Source organism: Chelon labrosus, assembly GCF_963514085.1.
Source record: "Chelon labrosus genome assembly, chromosome: 2".
Taxonomy (NCBI): domain Eukaryota; kingdom Metazoa; phylum Chordata; class Actinopteri; order Mugiliformes; family Mugilidae; genus Chelon; species Chelon labrosus.
In genome coordinates this window covers 21,476,191-21,495,787 of record NC_140338.1, presented here as the reverse complement: position 1 = coordinate 21,495,787, position 19,597 = coordinate 21,476,191, and the positions used below count along the sequence as shown (strand labels likewise).

General features: G+C 44.2%; 1 protein-coding gene across 1 annotated transcript in view; it reads right to left on the bottom strand.

Annotated features, from left to right (window-relative positions):
* Positions 1–5,384: 5,384 nt before the first annotated feature.
* Positions 5,385–19,597, bottom strand: part of sh3pxd2aa (SH3 and PX domains 2Aa) — a 66,227-nt gene continuing 52,014 nt past the window's right edge. The window contains exons 8-12 of the mRNA XM_084565744.1: positions 15,994–16,111; positions 13,125–13,528; positions 12,691–12,740; positions 12,233–12,352; positions 5,385–11,883 (exon numbers count right to left, since the gene is read on the bottom strand). Of these exons, the coding sequence (XP_084421870.1) occupies positions 9,874–11,883; positions 12,233–12,352; positions 12,691–12,740; positions 13,125–13,528; positions 15,994–16,111 (2,702 nt within the window). The 3' untranslated portion in view covers positions 5,385–9,873. The remainder of the gene's footprint in view (positions 11,884–12,232; positions 12,353–12,690; positions 12,741–13,124; positions 13,529–15,993; positions 16,112–19,597) is intronic.

Genomic DNA, 19,597 nt, shown 5'->3' with positions numbered 1-19,597 from the left:
TAAAAGCAGCCACTCACACTTATCTCCTGTCACCTCCGCTGGCAGCTGGAGGCCGGATTAATGAGAACAGCCGGGGTCGGCTGTGCATTCGTGACTGTGATTAGTGCCGTTAACATTTTGGTTCAGAGGTTTTGATGTGAACTAAAGTTGGGGGGAAAAAAAAATGTCGACGTGACAAAACCGCATCCCAAAAAGTACAAGATCAGACACGCAAAGAGCAAACAAAGGCAAAACCACACTGTGAAGGATTCACAGACTGACAATTGAAGGACTGACTGGATAAGTGGACACAGGTGAAACTAATAAGGGCAGAGAAGATGGGACGCACAAGAGACGTCATAATAAGTTATGATCCACTGTAAAGTATCACAGTTACTTTACTACGTTAGCTCATTAGCTGAGGACACTGGAAAGTGGAAAATATCTCAAAGTTTCTTCTATATTACCTAACACCAATAGATAAAAAAAATCAAATGAAAGCCCAGTCGTTGTTTTGGAGCATCTTTCCTGCATCACTTCTTTAGATATATAAATTAAGTTATAATCACAAAGTGCCTCTTAGCCAACTATTACAGCCAACAGACATTTCCTTGGAGCTTTTAAAAGAGGATAACAAGATAATAACCTGTTAGTATCTGGAACATCTGCAGCTCCATGTCAATATTACATTTGCTGGTGAATTGTTCAAAAGCTCCAGGAGAAGCATGCGGAGAAGCTTTAATTCTTCTCCTCAAACATGTTGTTTTCTTTACCAGTGAAACATTAGACCTCCCAAATGGAGTGCTGTTAGTTGTGCACACTTAACCTTTGGCTCAAACAGAAATGTGACTTAGCCTTTGACACAGACATAGCCATCCAGCACTCTAAGGTGGGGTAAAAAGCAGTGCTAAATCATTTAGAAGATCTACTTTAAAAGTCAAGTCGAAGATGTGCTCCTGCCAAATTATTGCACTATAACTTCGTGAAGCACCTCACAGGATGTACTCCTCAGAGCTCCCTGATAGCCATCTGTCTGCCTGCGTGTGTGTCCGACCTCCATATAAAAGAACCGCCTGAGGGATATGAATAAGATGAGTAATAATACCCTGAAAAGAATAACCCAGACAATCGTATTTAATATTTTTCCTTGCATACATATCCCTGCCAGAGATCATCATCCTCTATCAATGTTAACATTCAATATATTAGATGTGCTGCATGAAATAGCTAAAAGGACAGATCAAAATAGACTTTCATTTCAGGACCCAGTGTCAGCATACATATTGAGTTTGTAATGGGCAGGTTTTATTCATGTGAAAATATCTGTCAACACTGACACTGACACTGGAGGAGGGACTGAAGACAGGCTGGTTCAAGAGAGCCATCTAGTGGAGATGCACAGGAATGTGACTGAGTGAACATGCATTTCAGGGAATGGTATGTATTAAAAATCTCCATTTGCCATATTTCTGATAATTGAAATGAATAGCAAACTGTTTGCATTTGTTTGGTTCAGTTTTTAGTATGTCTTCTTTGACTGGGATTGCCTGGATACTATCTAAGTATTACTAAGTATCTCTAAAGTCAACTGTCATCTTTTTATGGGTGGTTTATGTTGATCTTTTGATCTTCCTCAGCAAACAGTTTGATTAGAGATCTTGCGTGAGCAAGGACAGGGCTGAAGTATTTCCCCTACGTATGACTAATTGTTATCCGGTGAACAAATTTCCGTACTTACTCTTGTTCAGGTGAGAACGTGACAACATCTGCTGAGGTAGAAAACTCCACTTAGTCTACCTTGAATCTTTGAGTTTTTGATGAAACTGAAACTGTGAAAGAGCTGGGATAGGCTCCAGCCCCAGACAAATGAATGAATGAATTAACTGTGAAAGTCAAGAATCAAGCTAATTTACTAAGTGTGACTGATTAAAGCTGCACTTATCTTTTTTTATTGTTAGCTGTGGCTCAAATAGCAATGTGAAAGGGGTCTTATGTAGTAATACTGGAGGATTATGATCAGTTTCCCTCCATGCGATGCGGTGTGTTTTAGTGCAGTGTTTTAGTTTAAGGCCTCACGACGCTAACATTTCGGTTGACTCTCTCAGCTCTCATCAGCATTTGAAGCAAACGGCAGCGGTTTAATGATTAGCTGCTGAACTTAGCTGAGCTCTCATATATTTGGCTTTTTGCTAATTTAGAGAGACAGTCTGGGCCTTGTGGAATTAGCATCAATTGTCAGGTGGTGTGGTGTTACGTACAGTGTTATGCTACGTCATGCTTGCGTCAAATGGAACTCATGAGCTTGTTCTTATGTCTTTCAATGTCGTGTACACAAAATGCTGCTGGTGGTAGCATCAACACTAAGCATCTAAGTACAAAGGCTAACAGTTTAGCAAGCTAACAAGCGGGTTAAGGCACAATGAACGGATAGGACCGTTGGGAATAGTACAACAAAACAAACTCTATACGACTAAACTACAGTATATTAACTCACCATCCACCTCCACTTACGAGGTTGTGAACGCCGCAAGAGGGCACCATTCATATGAACTCTGCGTGAATATGGTAAACGCTACACCATTTGTAGGGAGAATAAAACACAACACATATTTTATGTTGATGGGTGTTTAAATGGGATTGTTAGCTAACAATTGCTGAAACAACAATGTCCCAGTTAACATACCACTGCTTTAAATGTTCAACATTTGCGCATTGCAGCTCTGTCTTGTTACCATATAGTAGCTGATAAATAGCAATTATTAATACATAAAGGGAAAACCCTGACCTCGTAATTTATTGCCAATTCCTCTTAAAAACCAGCATTTTACTTTAAGAGGTTAAGAGAGGAGTAAGCGTATATTTCACATATTTCCTCAGGACAGACGTGATAAATCTCTCCACACGTTCATTTGGAAGCAGGAGAACAAAATTCTTGTCCCTCCTATTTAGTGGGGAACGGGGGCTGCGAGGGCTCGTTCGTCTTCATTCATCGCTCCCCCAGCCTCCCCTCACTTTCCTCTCATAACTCATGTCTCGCTATATATAACCGCGGCCGTATTGTTCTGCTCCTCCACGTCTAAACTCACTTAATCTGGCCCGCACAATAAGGCGAATAAAGACAAATGTCTCAATCTGTAATATCACCGTCACATGCTATCTTGACAGGTCACGACGTGGAGGGGAGGGGGAGGGGGCTCCGCTGTTCTTTGTCTGCAGCAGCACGTGCCACACAAATGAAGAGGAGGCCGGAGTAAAACAACAGAGATAATACATTTAATATTGTTTCTCTTCTGGGCAATGCGACATACAATGTAAACATGTACAAGATACAAAAAGAGGAACAAGACTTGTCAAAAGGAAACGGTAGATAAGAAAATGCCCCGTTTTCAAAGGGAATGCACGGGATGTCTCCAATCAGGAAGGACTGTGTTTGCTTTTTCATTTTTATGGGTGCGTGACCCTGACACTGGATATGATTCATCACCAGAGAGGCGGATTCAAACGTCCTGTGCATCCTCGTGGCATGCCTTTTGAAAACAAGCAGTTAGCAAGGGTTAAACACAATTTGCATAACAACCATGGTAATAAAAAAAAAGAAGAAGAAGAAATCAAAAGAGAAAATGAAAGAGTAGCACCTCCTTTGGTCCAACTCAGGGCCTGCAGTTGTTGTTGTTGGTGTGTTTGTTTCTGGCTTGCTGGTAAGATCGTTTGATTTGTGAAAGAATTTACAGATCAAGAGCTCAGTGGTGTCAAGATTTTTTTTTTGGCACGCTGCTTCTCCACAGCAGGGCGGTGACAAATTCTATTCTATAAATGCAACGCTGAGGCTAAAACAGGCTCCACCTTTCCCGTGAATCTACCTCAGCTGTCACTCGGCATCCGTCACTTACGACGTCTCGCCTCCGCCGCAGAAGTATGGCTGAGCCCCGACCCGGCGCCGGGATCCTGCTCCCACGCAGGAAAGGCAGCAGTGCCCTTGATTAGGAAGCAGTTTAAGCGTTGGAATAGTGTGCGGCTTAGCTGAGGTTAATTAAGACACACTGTTGTGCTAATTAGAAAGGGGGATTCAAACAGAGACAAAGAAAAGCGCCACAGAGACGCAGTGGCGCACCTCGTTCCTCGACACAGCCTCCTCCTCTGGAGCTCGGAGACGGCTCCCGCTGATGCCCGCTGGCGCCTCAAACAACCGCGAGGAAGTTTTTCAGAATCACATAAATAATCTGCGTTCCCACGTTCACTCACACGTTTTTTTATTTTTTCCTCCCCCCAACTGCTCGAGACAAAAGCCCTTGCAGCTTCACTCGTTCTTCCCTTTGTTCGTCAACTCAAACAAAAACTAGATATTAATTTTAAAAAAAAACTTACTAAATCATCCTCCTGAATACATCCCACCTGCTCCCACACACTTGCCGAAACTTTCCTCTCAAACCTGCTCCTCTTTCTAATAACCAACAGCTGCCTCTATTAACTCCTGCAATCAATCCTTTCCAGAGATGGGTGCTTTTGATTACCTTAATAAAGATTGCTTCTTTACACATGACTGAACCCTTCAAACACTTTTCAAACATTCACTTATTTTTTCAACGTTAACACAAAAGGCCTTGTTTTCCCCGTCGCACCCAGCTCAGCTCAGCTCAGCTCAGCTATCACGCCCACACGGCTACATGTGATCTGAGGAGAGTAAAAGAAGCCAAGAATCAGACGTAGGATCAGTTGTGAAGTCGAATCGGACGGAGAGGGAGGCTGAGAGGAGCTGCTGCGCGCTGAACTCGTTTCTTGTGAGGCTGCAAGAGCTACATTTAAAACTAAGCTTGATGAAATGAGACTCCGCAGCTCAGGTCTGGAAGCGGAGAGCCTGTTGGGTCTGTTTGATAAAATGAGCTTCCAGAGGTTTCAGGCTAGCCAGGCCTCCGTCTCCCTCCCACTGAAGCACAGCTCCCCTCACCTCGCCGTCACCTCGTCCTCTACAATCTACTGTCTGATCCATCTCCTGTCTCCCCGCATCCTGCTCTCGCACATCTCCTCCCTGACCTCCAACTACTCTTTCCTTGAGCGCACCTGCAAACAATCCATCTCGCCGTGCTAGTACACACGCTCTAAAACACTACCGCGCCACCCGAACCCTCCCCCCTAGACGTCCCAGTCGTTTCATAGACGAGCCCGGCTGTGTCGAGGAAGGACAGAGAGACGGAAAATATGCAAGAAAGAGAACTGGGGAGCAGAGAGGACGTGCGGCCACAGCCGAAGTTGCTTCACGGCTGAGAGGCGCCGCGCATTCGTTAAAAAAAAAAAAAAAAAAAGGGAGAGGAATGGGGGACAGAGGGGCCGTCTCACCCGGCTGACCTCAGAGAAGATGTCGGAAAACTCACCCCCCCCCCCCTCGGCTTGAACGGCTCCTGATCATTGCTGAAAGTGCGCCAGAATGTGGACACGCTCGCTCATTTGTGCAGGTGGAAGGCAGAACATATGGCTTCCTCCAATTCCATTCCCACTCTGCTACGAGAGAGAGAGAGAGGCAGAAAATAAAATAGCCTGAAATGTAAAAAGAGCATATTCACTTTGTTGCTGAGAGTTGGATGAGAACATTAATAACTTGCATGAGATGAAGTTTTTTTATGCTAAGCTATGCTAACAGCCTTCTGATGGTATTATTTGTCTAATCTAATCCATCATTAAAACACAATGAATGAAGGGATGAATTAAAAGATGCTTTAACTTTAAAACTTATGCATTGCAGCTTTTGAACCACATCTTGAACCACAATTGGATTCCAGTTGGATTCTAATTGGATTCTATATCTTAACCCAGATTTTGCAGAGAGAGGCCTTCCACCTTCAGCAGGTACACGTGGAACCAGCCTACCGTTCTGAAAAATTCTCTGCAGATGTCACACTGGACGGTAAAATCTTTTCATCGAATTCCCAGCAACAAAGCGAATAATCCATTTCCCACAACGTCTAACTATTTGTTAAAGGTGGAGTTTAACTACAAACCATTCAGAAAAAAAAAGGCTTTAGGGACACAAGCTCCTAACAAGGCAAGGGAACTCTGAGTCCTGGCCTGTGAACAAGCCTTTAGCACAATGACGTCTTCACCTGTTACATGTCAGTGAGGCCTGCACGAAGCTGAGCAAGCTGAACAAAAAAGTAAATAAATAAAAATAACAGGGGCTTTTCTATTTTCAGTGCTCATCCTGGAAGTTGACGGATTGAACCGAAATGGCCCGCAGGAGCCTGCATCTCCTCTGTCTCTTGTTTACCGCGGAGACTCTCCCGTCTACGTCACTCTTCCCTCCGTCGCCGTGGTGATTAGTGAGGAGAGCAGTCTGACTTGGTTTGACAGTGGTGGGATGAGAGGGGCGATAGGGGCGGAGACACTCCAGAGGAAAAAAACAAACAAAAAAACAAGCAAACAAAAAGAAGAAGAAGAAGAAAACAACACAAGAACTATCAGGCACGAACGTGACAGCTCAGAGTGGGGCCGCCGGGGGCCCCTGATGATGGGCCCCGCGTGACTCCCCATCCGAGAAGAAGACCCCAGACGGCTGTAGTGTCACAACGGAGCGGGTCAGCGGGTTTCTGCCATGCCATTCAAAATCACCGTCCTCCGCTGCAGAGGGCAGGAGGAGCAGAGTTCATGGCGTCAGGACATAAGGAGGTGTCACATACGGCTGCTTTTGGTCCAACGGTTTTCTGATGCGTTCAGGGCCTTACACGTCCGTCCGTTCTTTTGACACACTTAAATATGACACATGGTGAAAGCTCGTGACTGGCAGTTTGACCAGGAACATCTGTAATGGCATCTTCTTTTTTTCTCTCTCTCTCTCTCTCGACACCTGTTATATTTACCTCTTGTCAAAGTGTGATAACTTTTTTATTTTCTTCCTATTGCACATTTCCTCATGGGTTCATTTCAGAATTTGTCAGCAAAGAGCAAAATCGAGGAAATCAGAAAAATAAAGCAAAAGCATAAACAAAGATACACGGCTAAATGTATGCCTGACAGAAAGATTCCCTTGCGAGTAAGTTCAGCTCGATCAAACAAAGCGATACGCAATAATAATACAGAGTGAAATGTTAAGAGTGATTCAACACATTTACATAATGCCTTCGTCTGACGGGAATGGGGTCCGTGGGAGAGGGGTTGACTGGGGTTTGACAACGTTGTAATGTTTTTATTTATAGCTCCATATAATATGCATCATTTTATTATCCGTTACGAAACGTCTGTTAAATAAGTGATGATATATGTGTCGTTGACTGCTCTGGCAGCATTTGGCATTCAGGCCAGATCGTGTAAAAATGAGGCCGTATAACGAGAGGGGAATATTTGAACGGGGGACAACAATGATTGTCAAAATCATGAAAAGATAATAGAACTATTTGTAATAAATATGCTTTAATCAGGCATTATGTAAAGCTCAATAAAGATGAAGGAAGTGCCCATGATTTGCTAAAGTTGCAGCACACAGCATCGAAAAAAAATCGAATTTTCAAAAAATAAATTAATGCCCAATACAAAACAAAATGTGAAACAAAAATAATTTTAGCTGCACTAAGATTTTTATTTTATTTCTGTACAATTTTTGGGGAGACTCACTGACCAGCAGTGCATTTCTTGTTGCACTGAGGTAGGGTGGCTGGTAAACCTTGTGGATGGGGTTAAAACCCTGTTGTAGTACCGTCTAGCCTCCACAAGAGGTCTCTGTTTCTCCAATTCTACCCCCAAAGAGAGAGAAACTCTTGTTAAAGGCTTCAACCTCTCCTTTGAGTTGAGGAAATAATTATTCAAAAAAACATATTCAATAAATAACATGCTGAGTATCGACTGCACCTTTACATTAATGCACCATAAATCAGTTTAAAGTGCACTAACTCACAAAACAGAACCACTTCATTCGTCATTATTGTCACAGTGTGATCACAAATTAACAAACCATCAAAAAAAAAAAAAAAAAACAACAAACAAACATGGTTTTGTTCAAATAGATAACTGCGATCTAGCAGGTACGGTACTTTAATACTATGATACTGTCCAGCAGAAACATAATGAAGAGTTAGTGTTGGGCCTTGAACAGAGAGCTCGCGCCGTTCGTTAGAAAATATTTCAGCAGTCTTGAACATCAGCCATTTGAGTTTTGAAAGTTTCAGCTCTGAATTTCAAATTCTCACATGAAACTTCTGTACTGTGGGAGAACGGTTTCTCTAATTTCTATTTTCATGATCTTATTTTTTATGATTATATAAATGATATAAAACTACAATTTAGAAGATGTATTAAAAAAATCTAAACTACGAAACACAATAATAAACTTAGTTTAGTTGTCTTCTATTTAATGCCAAGACCAATACTGCACAGCAATATCTAAGATTACAATTGACTTATTTAATTCTTGTCTCAAGGGAAGAACATGTATCAAGTGCTTCCAGGTATTGATAGGATTTTCGTTTTCGGTTCGAAAACCTTGTTTCAGGCATTTTGGTGAATATATTGTATTATTTATACCATTAATAAATAGTAAAATCACAAAATGAACTGCCAATAAAATGATATTTCTCTTTGGTTTGATCACATTTTGGGCAAAATGCTAAGCAAATATATCCCTGGGATTTAATTATTTCACCACATTTCCAGTATTTTATTCAATATATCGCTGCAACGGCAGTTTTATTATATTCATACAAAACAAAATATGTACAAAATCAATTGTTCCAGGAGTTAAAAAAAAAACATGGTAAACCTGATTTTTTTGTAAACTAAATGTTTTCATCTTCTGAGGACATGAGGTGGTTTTGTTGATTTTCGAAGAAACTAAAATATCCAACTCTTTCAAGCTTCACAGGGTTGTTGTTTTTTTGTTTTTTTTCAATGCATTTGCTATCCCAGAGAAACACATCTGGGAATAAAAACATGAACATTATCATATTTCTGTGGGATAAAAAAAAAAACTGTGCTATTTTATTAAATTGGAGTGCCTGCGCTATTTTTTTTACTTATTCATTTATTTGCCAAATTCACTGCAGGAAGGAGCTTTAACTTTTCCAATTCTCGGCTGTCGGTGGAAAACGGATGTCACAAGAAAGCAGAAATAATTCTCTAAGGAAGACTCGCACTAACACAAGACACTGTAACATGAACAATTAAACTAAACAAAAGTAGCAAGATTTAAATATTGTCTTTGTTTGATGATTTGTGGCTTAAAACTAATAAAACCTCTGGTGACTTGAGTCCCTTTAATCTGTTTTTCTCTCATTGATCTGTGCAGTGGACCAATTATAGCACTTGAGATCCAAATTTTGCACTTTGTTTGCACTCAATAGTGGAACTCGTAACTGGCTATGGACATGGTGGTGTTCATAGGACTATGGCACTCGTCAAAGGTTTGGTTGATTTAATGTTTTGCCATCCACCATTGAGGACCTCCATTCAGGTGGTCAAATACAAAAGGCACTTATCGGCCATCATAGTCAGTGATAGGCAGGAATGAGCGTCACCATTACCCTGCTCAGCTTCTCTACTCCATGATATAAACCTCTTTAAGAGGTTATTGCTCCCACACATACCATTCTATATCTAAAAGACACTGTCCTCCTCAAATTTACTATGTCAAAGGTGACCAATTCCACATTTCTGTTTCGGTCATTCCCAGGCAAAATATTTAAAATCTCTTTTTTTTTTGTATACATTTTAGTAAACCAGCACTAAAAGTGTCTTTCCTTATCAGATTAAAACATCTTTCTTCACACACAGTCTCTTCTCAAATGTACATTTTCAAGGACATATTGCTTATGGGAGATTGTGGGTAACATTCTTTAGGAGTGATGCCACCCAGATCTTTGGAGACATCAAAAAGGGAGGTGTGGTGAATGGTAGCAGAAGGATGTGGGGTTGGTTTTATTTTTTCCGCTCTAGGTAGTTGGAGGGAACCCAGCCCTTGCGGGGAACTAGGCTGTCCTGCACCTGGCAGTACCACCATCCATTGGGGTTTCTCTCCAACACCTCCAGACAGGTGCCCTCAGTGAAACCCATGGTCTCCTCATCGCCACGATAATCAGCAATGGACACATACACATCCCTGCCTAGGTTATTGTGGATCAGCTGGTTCTTCTCTATGGGCTTGGGCCGGACTGTGGAGACGGGGATGCCATTGCGTTGGTTAACTCTGCTCAGGGCATCTTGGACATTGCTTGTGCTGTATGCGCTCCCCAGGCTGGGGCGCTCGGCAGGCCGTGTGTTACTTTCGACGACTACATGTGGCCGCACGGTGCTGAAAGAGGCGTTTCGGCGGACGCCGAGAGTGGCGGAACCAGAGCCATAGTGATCACTTCTGCCAAGGGAGTCATTTCTCCTTAAAGACCCTGTCATATAGTGCGTGTCCTTAGCTGGCTGTGTTGTGGTCACGAACACAGACTGAGGCCTCACTGCCACCTGGCGGACTCCATTTCTCATCCGTACACCTCCATTAACCACCCCAGATGGTTTCGAGAAGCCACCAGGAGGCTTGGAAGGAATCGGTGGAGTGTTCCTCCTCAAGCCTTGATGCTGCTGGGGCAGAGCCTGAATATTGATGTTATTGAGGGCCAAAACATGCTGCTCGTTTTTCTCCAGGCTGTTGGACTTACTCCTACCACTCCCATGTCCATCAGTTTCTAACACACCAGCATTACCTACTTTTCTGACAGGTTCCAAGTAGTAAGACGGAGCCCAGCCCTCCTCGGAGCCCCAACGGATGTACCACCAACCACTCTCCTGCTTCTCCAGAACCTCAACCTCTACCCCAGCTGGGAAGCTGACCTCTGAGTCCTGGACCTTCTTATAGGCATCCAAGGAGCGGTAGAGAGTGGGGCCTTCAACGTCTGAGTCACCATGACTCCCCTTGGAGTAAACAGAAGAAAGATCTGAGGTACTGCGCGAACACATCGAGTCCTCTGAAGAGATAACCGAGCCTGTCTCAGAGTCGTCCCCACGAGAAGGTTTGAGGCTGTGTCGAAACTGACTTGTAGGCCTCAGCTGGCGCCTCAGAGAGCTGATGTCCATCCTCTCAGGGCTCTGGGGCTCTGATTTTGTCAGGAGGGGTTTCGGTCGTACAGAGGGCTTGGGCCTGGTGGAGGGGCTCTGGCCTATTCTCTGCTCCACATCACGGTTGAAGGTAGAGCCCTTCTTGGGGCCTCTGCTCAATTCATCTGATGAGGAGTGGGGGCTGATGTCTTGGGACCTGAGGCTGATATCTATGTGTCTGCCCAGGGTCTGGCTTCTACGATTCATGTCTGGTGTCATGGTTTTCATCGGTCTGCCAGCTAAAGGTGAAGATCCGGAGGGTTTTCGTGGAACTGTGGAGGAATGGTAGCTCCTTGGGGAGTTGGGCTCACTGGAACCTTTAGCTACGGTTCCTTCAACGGCAACGCTTGGCCGGAAGCCATCGTTCTCATAGATACACTCCTCTTTAGCAACATCCTCTACAGATCTCAGGGATGCTCTTCGATGGGTAAACACAGGGGGCGCCTTGCAGACAGGTGGGGAGGCTTTGCTGGAAGGAGGGGAGCTGCGATACTTATCACTGACCACGCTGCTCATCCTCGCCTCCAGAGAACGCTCATCCTTCACAGAATCTGTGTCAGACTCACCTTCGCATCCGACTGCAGGAACATCATATTCAGGTTCCTCATACACAGGCCTGCTAGGCGGCTCTGCGGCTTTGGACGCTGAGCTTGCAGGAGGGGGAGCCTCCTCGGAGTCTTGTTTTTTGATAGGCGGAGCTGGTGGTGGGACTTTGGGACGGGTCAAGGTGCTAGTCCGACGGCTGAGGTTGGGCTTCTTGCGCTTGTCGATGTATGAGCAAGGGGCCCAGCCTTCCATCTCTCCAATCTGTACATACCACCAGCCTCCAGGGTTCTTCTCTATTACCTACACAACAAGGACATAAGAACCATTTAATTGAATACTTTCTTAAATATTTGTTGAATTTGTTGAGCATGATGTTTAATAAAACAAAAGTTGATTATCACATCTAATATTGCAGTTGTTTAGAAATGGCTCAATAAAAAAATTAATAAAAATGGAATCCGTGCTGTTATCTTTATTTTTCTACTTGGATCGCGAAGCCTGTCCACATCATCACACTGAAACAAAAAATCTCAAGGTCGTATCTCTACAGCCTCGGCTCTCCTGGCTGTCGGGGGAGTGCTCAGCTGACGTATAAATTCAATAAGCCCTATCTTATCTTATCAACAGCACTGTCCTCCTGGCGACTTACATCAGCCTTTTGTCCTCCACGGAAACTGATGCCATCAGAGATCGAGGACTGGAAATCTGCTATAGTGTAATACTCTGCTTCCACAGCAGGGGGCTCTGGTGGCTTGGGTAACTGGAAACCCTGCACAGCGAATGAGGAGAGAGGTGAGCAGCTGACATCATGTCCAGCCATAATGTATCTGACTCAGTGAGAATGACTATGATAAATATGACTAAGGGCACATGAAGTGAGACATCTTCAGTCGTGTCATGATAGTAGGCTATGCATACATTTTAGAATGTGCAATATTTAAGCGTGATACATTCAGATTATCAAAGTGGGTCGTGACCTGGGAGCCAATCAGTATTTTGGTATTATTCATGTGTACTGTATTCATACTTGCTTTAAAAATGTTTTTCAGCTAGAACCTTCCACACATGTTGAACTCATGTTACTTTCTTGGATATGAAGTGCCTTACCAGGTTAGTTTCTCTTCTTGGGGGAGGTTTATGCCTCAGATTTGGAGAGCCTGGTAAACAACAAAACATCTGATTAAAATGAAGCCGTCCAACATGGAGCTACAGCATAATAACACAGCAAACACACAAACTGGCCTTAGTTTGTGAAAAGGAAAATCCACACACCAAACATGTGAAATTCCCATGTTAAATCCCCACACTGGTTAGAAAGACAATGTGTATGTTAATAGACTGCACTGGGCTTAGTAGACGTTAGATACATCAACAACTGTGTGGCTTACCTATAGCATCAAAGCCTACACAAAAAGGAAAAGTACACATTTTAATGTTTCATAGAAAAAAAAAACTACTCCCGCGTTAGCAGCAATGACTTCACTGATTTATTCAGCGGTGCTAAACACTCGACCGTCTCCCAACACTCAGCAAACACTCACCAATATCCACTCTGTGCGGTGCCACTCTTGCAACAGCTGGGGACCCTGACTCGCCTCTCCCTTTATTTTCATTTAGCGCAGCACTCGCAGCTATTCCAAGACACGGGCTGTTGGTGTCGCGGCCCGCGCTCAACCTCCTGCCCGTCTCGGCGTTGATTTCTGAATTGTAGGGCATGGGCAGGCTGATCTCGCTCTTGGAGATGTGTCGCTCCGGCGTGGTGCTGCACTCTCCGTCCGTCTGGATGTCCTTCTCGCTGACCGACTTCTTTTGCAGCAGGTTGCTGATCTCCATGATGTTGCCAATAATCTCCACAGGGCCTGTCAGGGTCTTCTTGCGGGGTGAGAAGTCCTCTTTGATTTTCTTCAAGTAAGAGGCCGGGGCCCAGCCCTCTTTACCTAAATATCTGTAGGCAAAAATACAGAATGCTTAATAATGTATCTAGTTGGCATGTCACCCAGGTTTCTGTCATTTAAAGTGGCACTGGAGAAACTGATTAGCTGCATTGTGGGAAATGTAGTTTTTAATAATTATCCCTCGAAACATATATTATATAGTGACTGAATGTAAGCTAATGAACAAACAGCACAAAATGTAGACAATTTCTGATATTTAAACAATAATATTAGGACAGTGGTGCAGTGGTTAGCACGACCAGGCCCTTTCTGTGCAGAGTTTGCATGTTCTCCCTGTGCCTGCGTGGGTTTTCTCTGGGTGCTCTGGCTTCCTTCCACAGTCCAAAGACATGTTTGTCAGGTTAATTGGTGATTCTGCATTGGCCGTAGGTGTGCATGTGTGAGTGAATGGCTGATTGTCTTAATGCGGTGGCCCTGCTAGCCACCATATGACATCCCATCTATTGACAAAATCCAGCTTTTCAATTCTTGTGCAAGAAGCAAATTACAGGTAAACAGCCTGCATAATAGAAGCAAAGAGACCCTGCTTCCCCACATCCCAGCATTCATTGTGGTGCTAAATGACTCATTTAGAGTGCTTTGTGAAACAATAAGTAATGTCCTAAATTCTGAGTCATTTTCCTTCATGAAGAGGTGTTATTGTTTCCATGTGACTTCACCTGTGACCACAAGGAGTTCCCATGGCTAAAAAGAACACGGACCTACTCAGAGCACCGTGACTCAGGGGTACTGTACTTCTAGAGGATTATTTGCCGTCAGACAGCCAGCTCTAAAATGACTCATTATGCACTGGCGCGAGAGCCAAGGAGTGAACGAGCTGATTGTCTATTTGCATATACACTGATTAAAAAGACTTTTAAAACACATCAGATCTCCATGGGAAAAGAAAATCATGCTGGATATCCATACTGATACAGACTGGGTAATGTGTTAGGAACAAAAAGATGCCACATCGTTCGATAGAAATGAAATTTATCAACCAAGGCTGAATTCAAAGTCACCCCTAAACACAAAGTGAAAAAGTAATGCGGCTGCCAGTCCATTTTGTTGAAATTTCATTGCAGCAACTCAGAATGCTGCTAAGTAGTTTGTATGGCCCCTACGTGCTTGTGTGCATGCCTGACAATATTGGTGCATGCTCCTAATGAGATGACAGATGGTGTCCCGGGGTATCTCCTACCAGATCTGGACCAGGGCATCATGGAGCTCCTGGGACATGTCCCAGAGGTGGATTTAGGTCAGGCGAGCGTGGGGGCAAGTCAGTGGCATCAAAGGAACTGCCTGCACACTCTCCCACATAACCTGGGTATCACTGTACGCCAGGAGGAACCCAGGACCTACTGCACCAGCGTAAGGTCAGACAATGGGTCAGAGAGGAATTTCATCCCAATACCTAATGGCCGTTGTCTGTAGAGGTCTGTGCATCCCACCATGGATATGCCTCCCCAGACTATCACAGACCCACCACCAAACTAGTCCTGCTGAACGATGCTACAGGCAGCATAACGTTCTCCAGACCCTTTCACGTCTGTCACATGTGCTCAGGGTGAACCTGCTCTCATCTGTGAAACGCTAGTTCTGGTGTTCAGTGGCAAACACCAATTGAGCTCCATGGTGCCCAGAGAGTGAGCACAGAGCCCACTGGAGGACGTCAGGCCCTTAGGCCTCATGAAGTCTGCTGGAGGTCATTTTGTAGGGTTCTGCCAGTGTTCCTCCTTGCACAGAGGAGCAGATATCGGACCTGGTGATGGGTCGGGGGACTTCTACACCCCTGTCCAGCTCTCCTACAGTAGAGATTGTGTCCTGCAATCTCCTCCATGCTCTTGATACTGTGCTGGGAGACACAGCAAACCTTCTGGCAATGGTACATATTGACGTGCCATCCTGGAGGAGTTGGACTGCCTGTGCGACCTCTGTAGACCAGTAGTGACACTGACTTCCATCAAGTGTTACTTCATTTTTTTGAGCAGTGTATTAGCGATACACAACAAGTTTTACACCTCTAACAGGGACTCTGCTTGTATATGTACGCATGTAAGCTCCTATGCGTATGTGAGATGCCACAAGGCAGCATGTGATAGTAATCAGCTGTGCAGTGGAGCTCTAATCTTACGCCCCCGGAGAAACACGGAAACAAACAGCTTTCAGGAGGTACGCACTGCGTGAGTAAACAACACACATTCGTATTCATGTGCAAACACACACACACACACACACACACAAAAACACGTCAGATATCGCAGGCAGGACGTCCAGTCGATCTGTGGAGAGCGCCACGTGTTAATGGGTTCTTCGCAATCATTACGCAAATTAGAGCTGCAGGAAACTGCTGCCTCGATCACGGTGCTGAGCAACAACAACCCCTCTCACTGTTCTCTGAGGACTTGTTCTCTCTAAAAGAAGTAACGTTTCTAATGTATCTAAAACGTGTGCGGTTGGTTTCCTGTTTGCTTACCTGACGTACCACCAGCCCTCCAGGTTCTTCTGAATGACCTCCACGGTGGCCCCTTTCTCAAAGCTCACCTCATCTTTTCCTTGACTGGTGTACGGCTGCACAGCCACATATTTCTCCTCTGGAGGTGAAGGACAGAAGAAAAGCAAACAAATGACAAAGTGAGTGAAATGTTATCATTTAACAGTCTGCAAGGTTAAACTGCTGTACAGTTCACGTCTTCCAAGAGGGCTTTTTTGAGGGGAAAAATGTCGAGAGTGACCTACTTAAAATGCTCTGACTTCCTCTGATTTCCTTACCAACACAAACAAATCCCTCTCCCCTTTGTCATACACAAAAATAATAAACAGCTCCCTCTGCTGGCTCAGAATCTCTTCCCCTGGCTGCTTGTTCTTTTCCTCCTTCCTGAATAAAGTTCCAGCATTCATCTCTCTTGAAAAGGAGATTCCTCTACGAGAGGCAGGCCTGCATCAGGGCCTCCCTCGAGATGATAAGATGTTTGGACCAAGATCCCTCTCCACAGATTCCTGTTTGACCGCCACTCCTCTCTCACGCTCTGCTAGCCTTCCAAGACCCTGCGAGGAAGGAAATCCTCCAGTGGGTTTAATGGGGAGCAGACACCAAGGCAATAGAAGGGGGAAGGAGGAGAACTGGCTGAAAAACATCAGCTTTCAGTAGCGTGTGAAATGATCAGCGGAGAACGTTAAATATGCTGTTCTTTAGTGGGATCAAAATATACGTAGAATGGTGTTAATACAATTGTTAAAGGAGAAGATGCCTCAAAGGTGTGTGCGCCTGCGCTCACTTGTCACACACATGCTTTTTAGTGGGTGGGTAACTCTCATGCCTTTCATTGCAGAGCAGCTGAGGTCAGTAATGTGGAGCAGAGTGGAATGTCTGGTCCTGAACCTGCACTCGCAGAGAAACCTGTAACATCACATAAACGTGTGAGTTTATTAGGTGCGTACTGATAAACCCACAAAATCTCCGGCACTGTGTGGAAGCACGGAGAGCATGATGCATCATGGTGACGCATGTGCCTGTCTACATGTTTCAGAGTCCAGCGTCACAGCGCAGGGACAGCGCCATGAGCTGAGTGGGCAGCCAGCAGGACTCCATAAATCAAATTAGGAACCAGCTGAAAATGATGGTACTCTGTGAAAGCACAGGCAGCTGGCTGCAGAGCACAGAGAGAGGACAGCTCACGTTAAACATCTGAGCACGAGACAACACCCCTGCTGAGGTCACTTCGCCGTCAGTAGCCATTCAACCCCCCGGAGAGGTCAGGACACCGTGACCTGGCTTCGTGTCAGAGCATGTGAATCAGCCGCAGAAAACGTGCCGTAAATTAATTTGATCTCTGATTCAAAGTGTCACATAAAAGACAAAGGAATCTCCGTCAGCAAAAGAGCTGCACGTACACGACCCGCTTTCTTCCATTAGCAAATTACAGCCTCCAAGAACATAAATCGCGCGCGATCTTTGTTTTCGTCCTTTGCCAGTCCTACTAAATCAAACCCTATCTCAAGTGTCTGCGCGGAGCTGTAAAACCTCACTCACCCAATTCTTATCGCTAGCTCAGCAATGCATTATCAGGCAGGGACAGCGGTGCCTCCGTTCACGAGACAAAGACGGGAAAATGGGAATGACAAGAGAGTGGAGAGGATAAGGATTAAAGTAAATGTGGAAACACTGGAATTAGTTATTAGAACAGAGCCAGAAGTATCAAGACAAAATCAGACCAGTCTTCTACATCTTCTTCTGGCTGTCGTAACTTACTGGCACTTATTTCTCCAGATAGTAAATTCAAGCCATTTGGTGCAGCAGGAAGCTCAACACAAACCTCTACCTGTACACAGAGGCATTTGATCCAGGTAGCACAGTAACTGAACAGCATGTTTATACAGTTACAAAGTCAAGACAGAGTCCAGGGCCTTAAGCCTGTTTGCAGACGCTCACTGCCATGTGAAACGCCTCAGTGCCCCTCAAGTCCACTGTGACTTTATCAATATGAGTCATGGAACCACAAAAGTGTCCAAAAGCCTCTCTTGAAGCGATGCCAATGTTGTCTCATCGAATATTTTACAAAGCAATGCTCTGTACAGGAAATTCCCGAAACCGCTTTTGTAGCGTCCAACCGTTGTTTGTATTATTGCACCATCGAGGCTCCGATGATCCTTTCAACTAGAAATGTGCTGAAACTGGTATGTTTTCTAGACACTAATTTAAATTTCTGGCAGTGTTGCCAAATCTGCGGGTTTTTAACATAAAGTTGGGATGGCGAACAAAATGTGTGCTGGTTTGGAATCATTTGAGTGTTTTGTTTTTTAAATTACTTTTGAATGCTGATTTGCATTGCATTTGTAAGCAATCTGGTTGGCTGAAGTTTGAAACAGATTTTGGGCTGGAAACCTTCAGCTGTATGTGACAACATTGATTTCTGGTTAATATAATGACATCTGCAATCCCAAGTCATGCCTGAAAGGTATGCGTGTTTAAACTTGTTTTAAACATTGGCAACAGTGAGCCTAAATCTTAGTTTACATGAGTGCAAGCGTTGCACCATTGTAAGCATTTATACTAGGGTGCTGGTGTATCGCTGGCATCGTTCTGTAAATAACAACCAAACACCAGTGGCTAGTGAGCTGTGTTGAGTTTCTCTATGTACTTTTTATGCTTCGTACGACTGGAACGAAGCATAAACATTGCTTTAAATTTACATTTAATAGACATATGTAGTCTTTTTAGGCAATTAACAATGACTAAGAATGACAGCTAATGGTCTATGCTGTAAACATGAGCTACTGTACACTTGTTAGTAGGGATTTCCCAACTGGTACTGGGAGATTGGCATTCAGGCCGATCTAGGCATTTTTAAAATGATCAGAAAGGATAGGGCTGATCTTTTGGAGTTATTTGTTTTAGGTCTGTCATAAACCTAAACCAAGCCTTCTTCTTCTATTTTAATGATGGTTGGTTAGCCCCAAACATTCCTGTCCATATGAGGAAATTCAGTTTATCTATGATTGGATCCGGACTCGGATACTCAACATATAATGTTCGGGAACGAATCAGTGGGCAGAAAAGCTTGTTTTGGAGCATCCCTACTTGTTAGTCTCCCTATTCCTCCAACTCTCTTTATCATTGTACAGTGTGTCTATGCTGGGATGCAACCTGGCCCCAGTATGGGTGTGTGGAAATACTCAACACATGAACGTTGATGCAGTGGATCCCTTCAAGTCAACACTGCAAAACTTCCCATCTTTTTAAAAAACATTGTGAAGAAAGTGACACAGCATGTTTAAGGGTATTGAGAAATCCAAAAATGAGAGCTGAAATAACCTCCGACCAATAAAATTTAAAAGCTAGGTGTGCTGGAAATTAAAAACATGGCCTCCAAAGAGGTTTCATGGTCTCACTCTCCGGTGGCGACAGCTAGCCGGGTGACTCATCTACAGAGGCTGAGGTCTGTGTGATTAAAACCAGTCTGCAGATTGGGCTGCTGCCCCATTTTCACACTTTCCATCAGCTCATTCGGGCAAAGCCTCGTTGTTCTAAGAGGCATACTGTATCTAGGTAGGTAATGCTCCTAGGGGCTAACACTGTT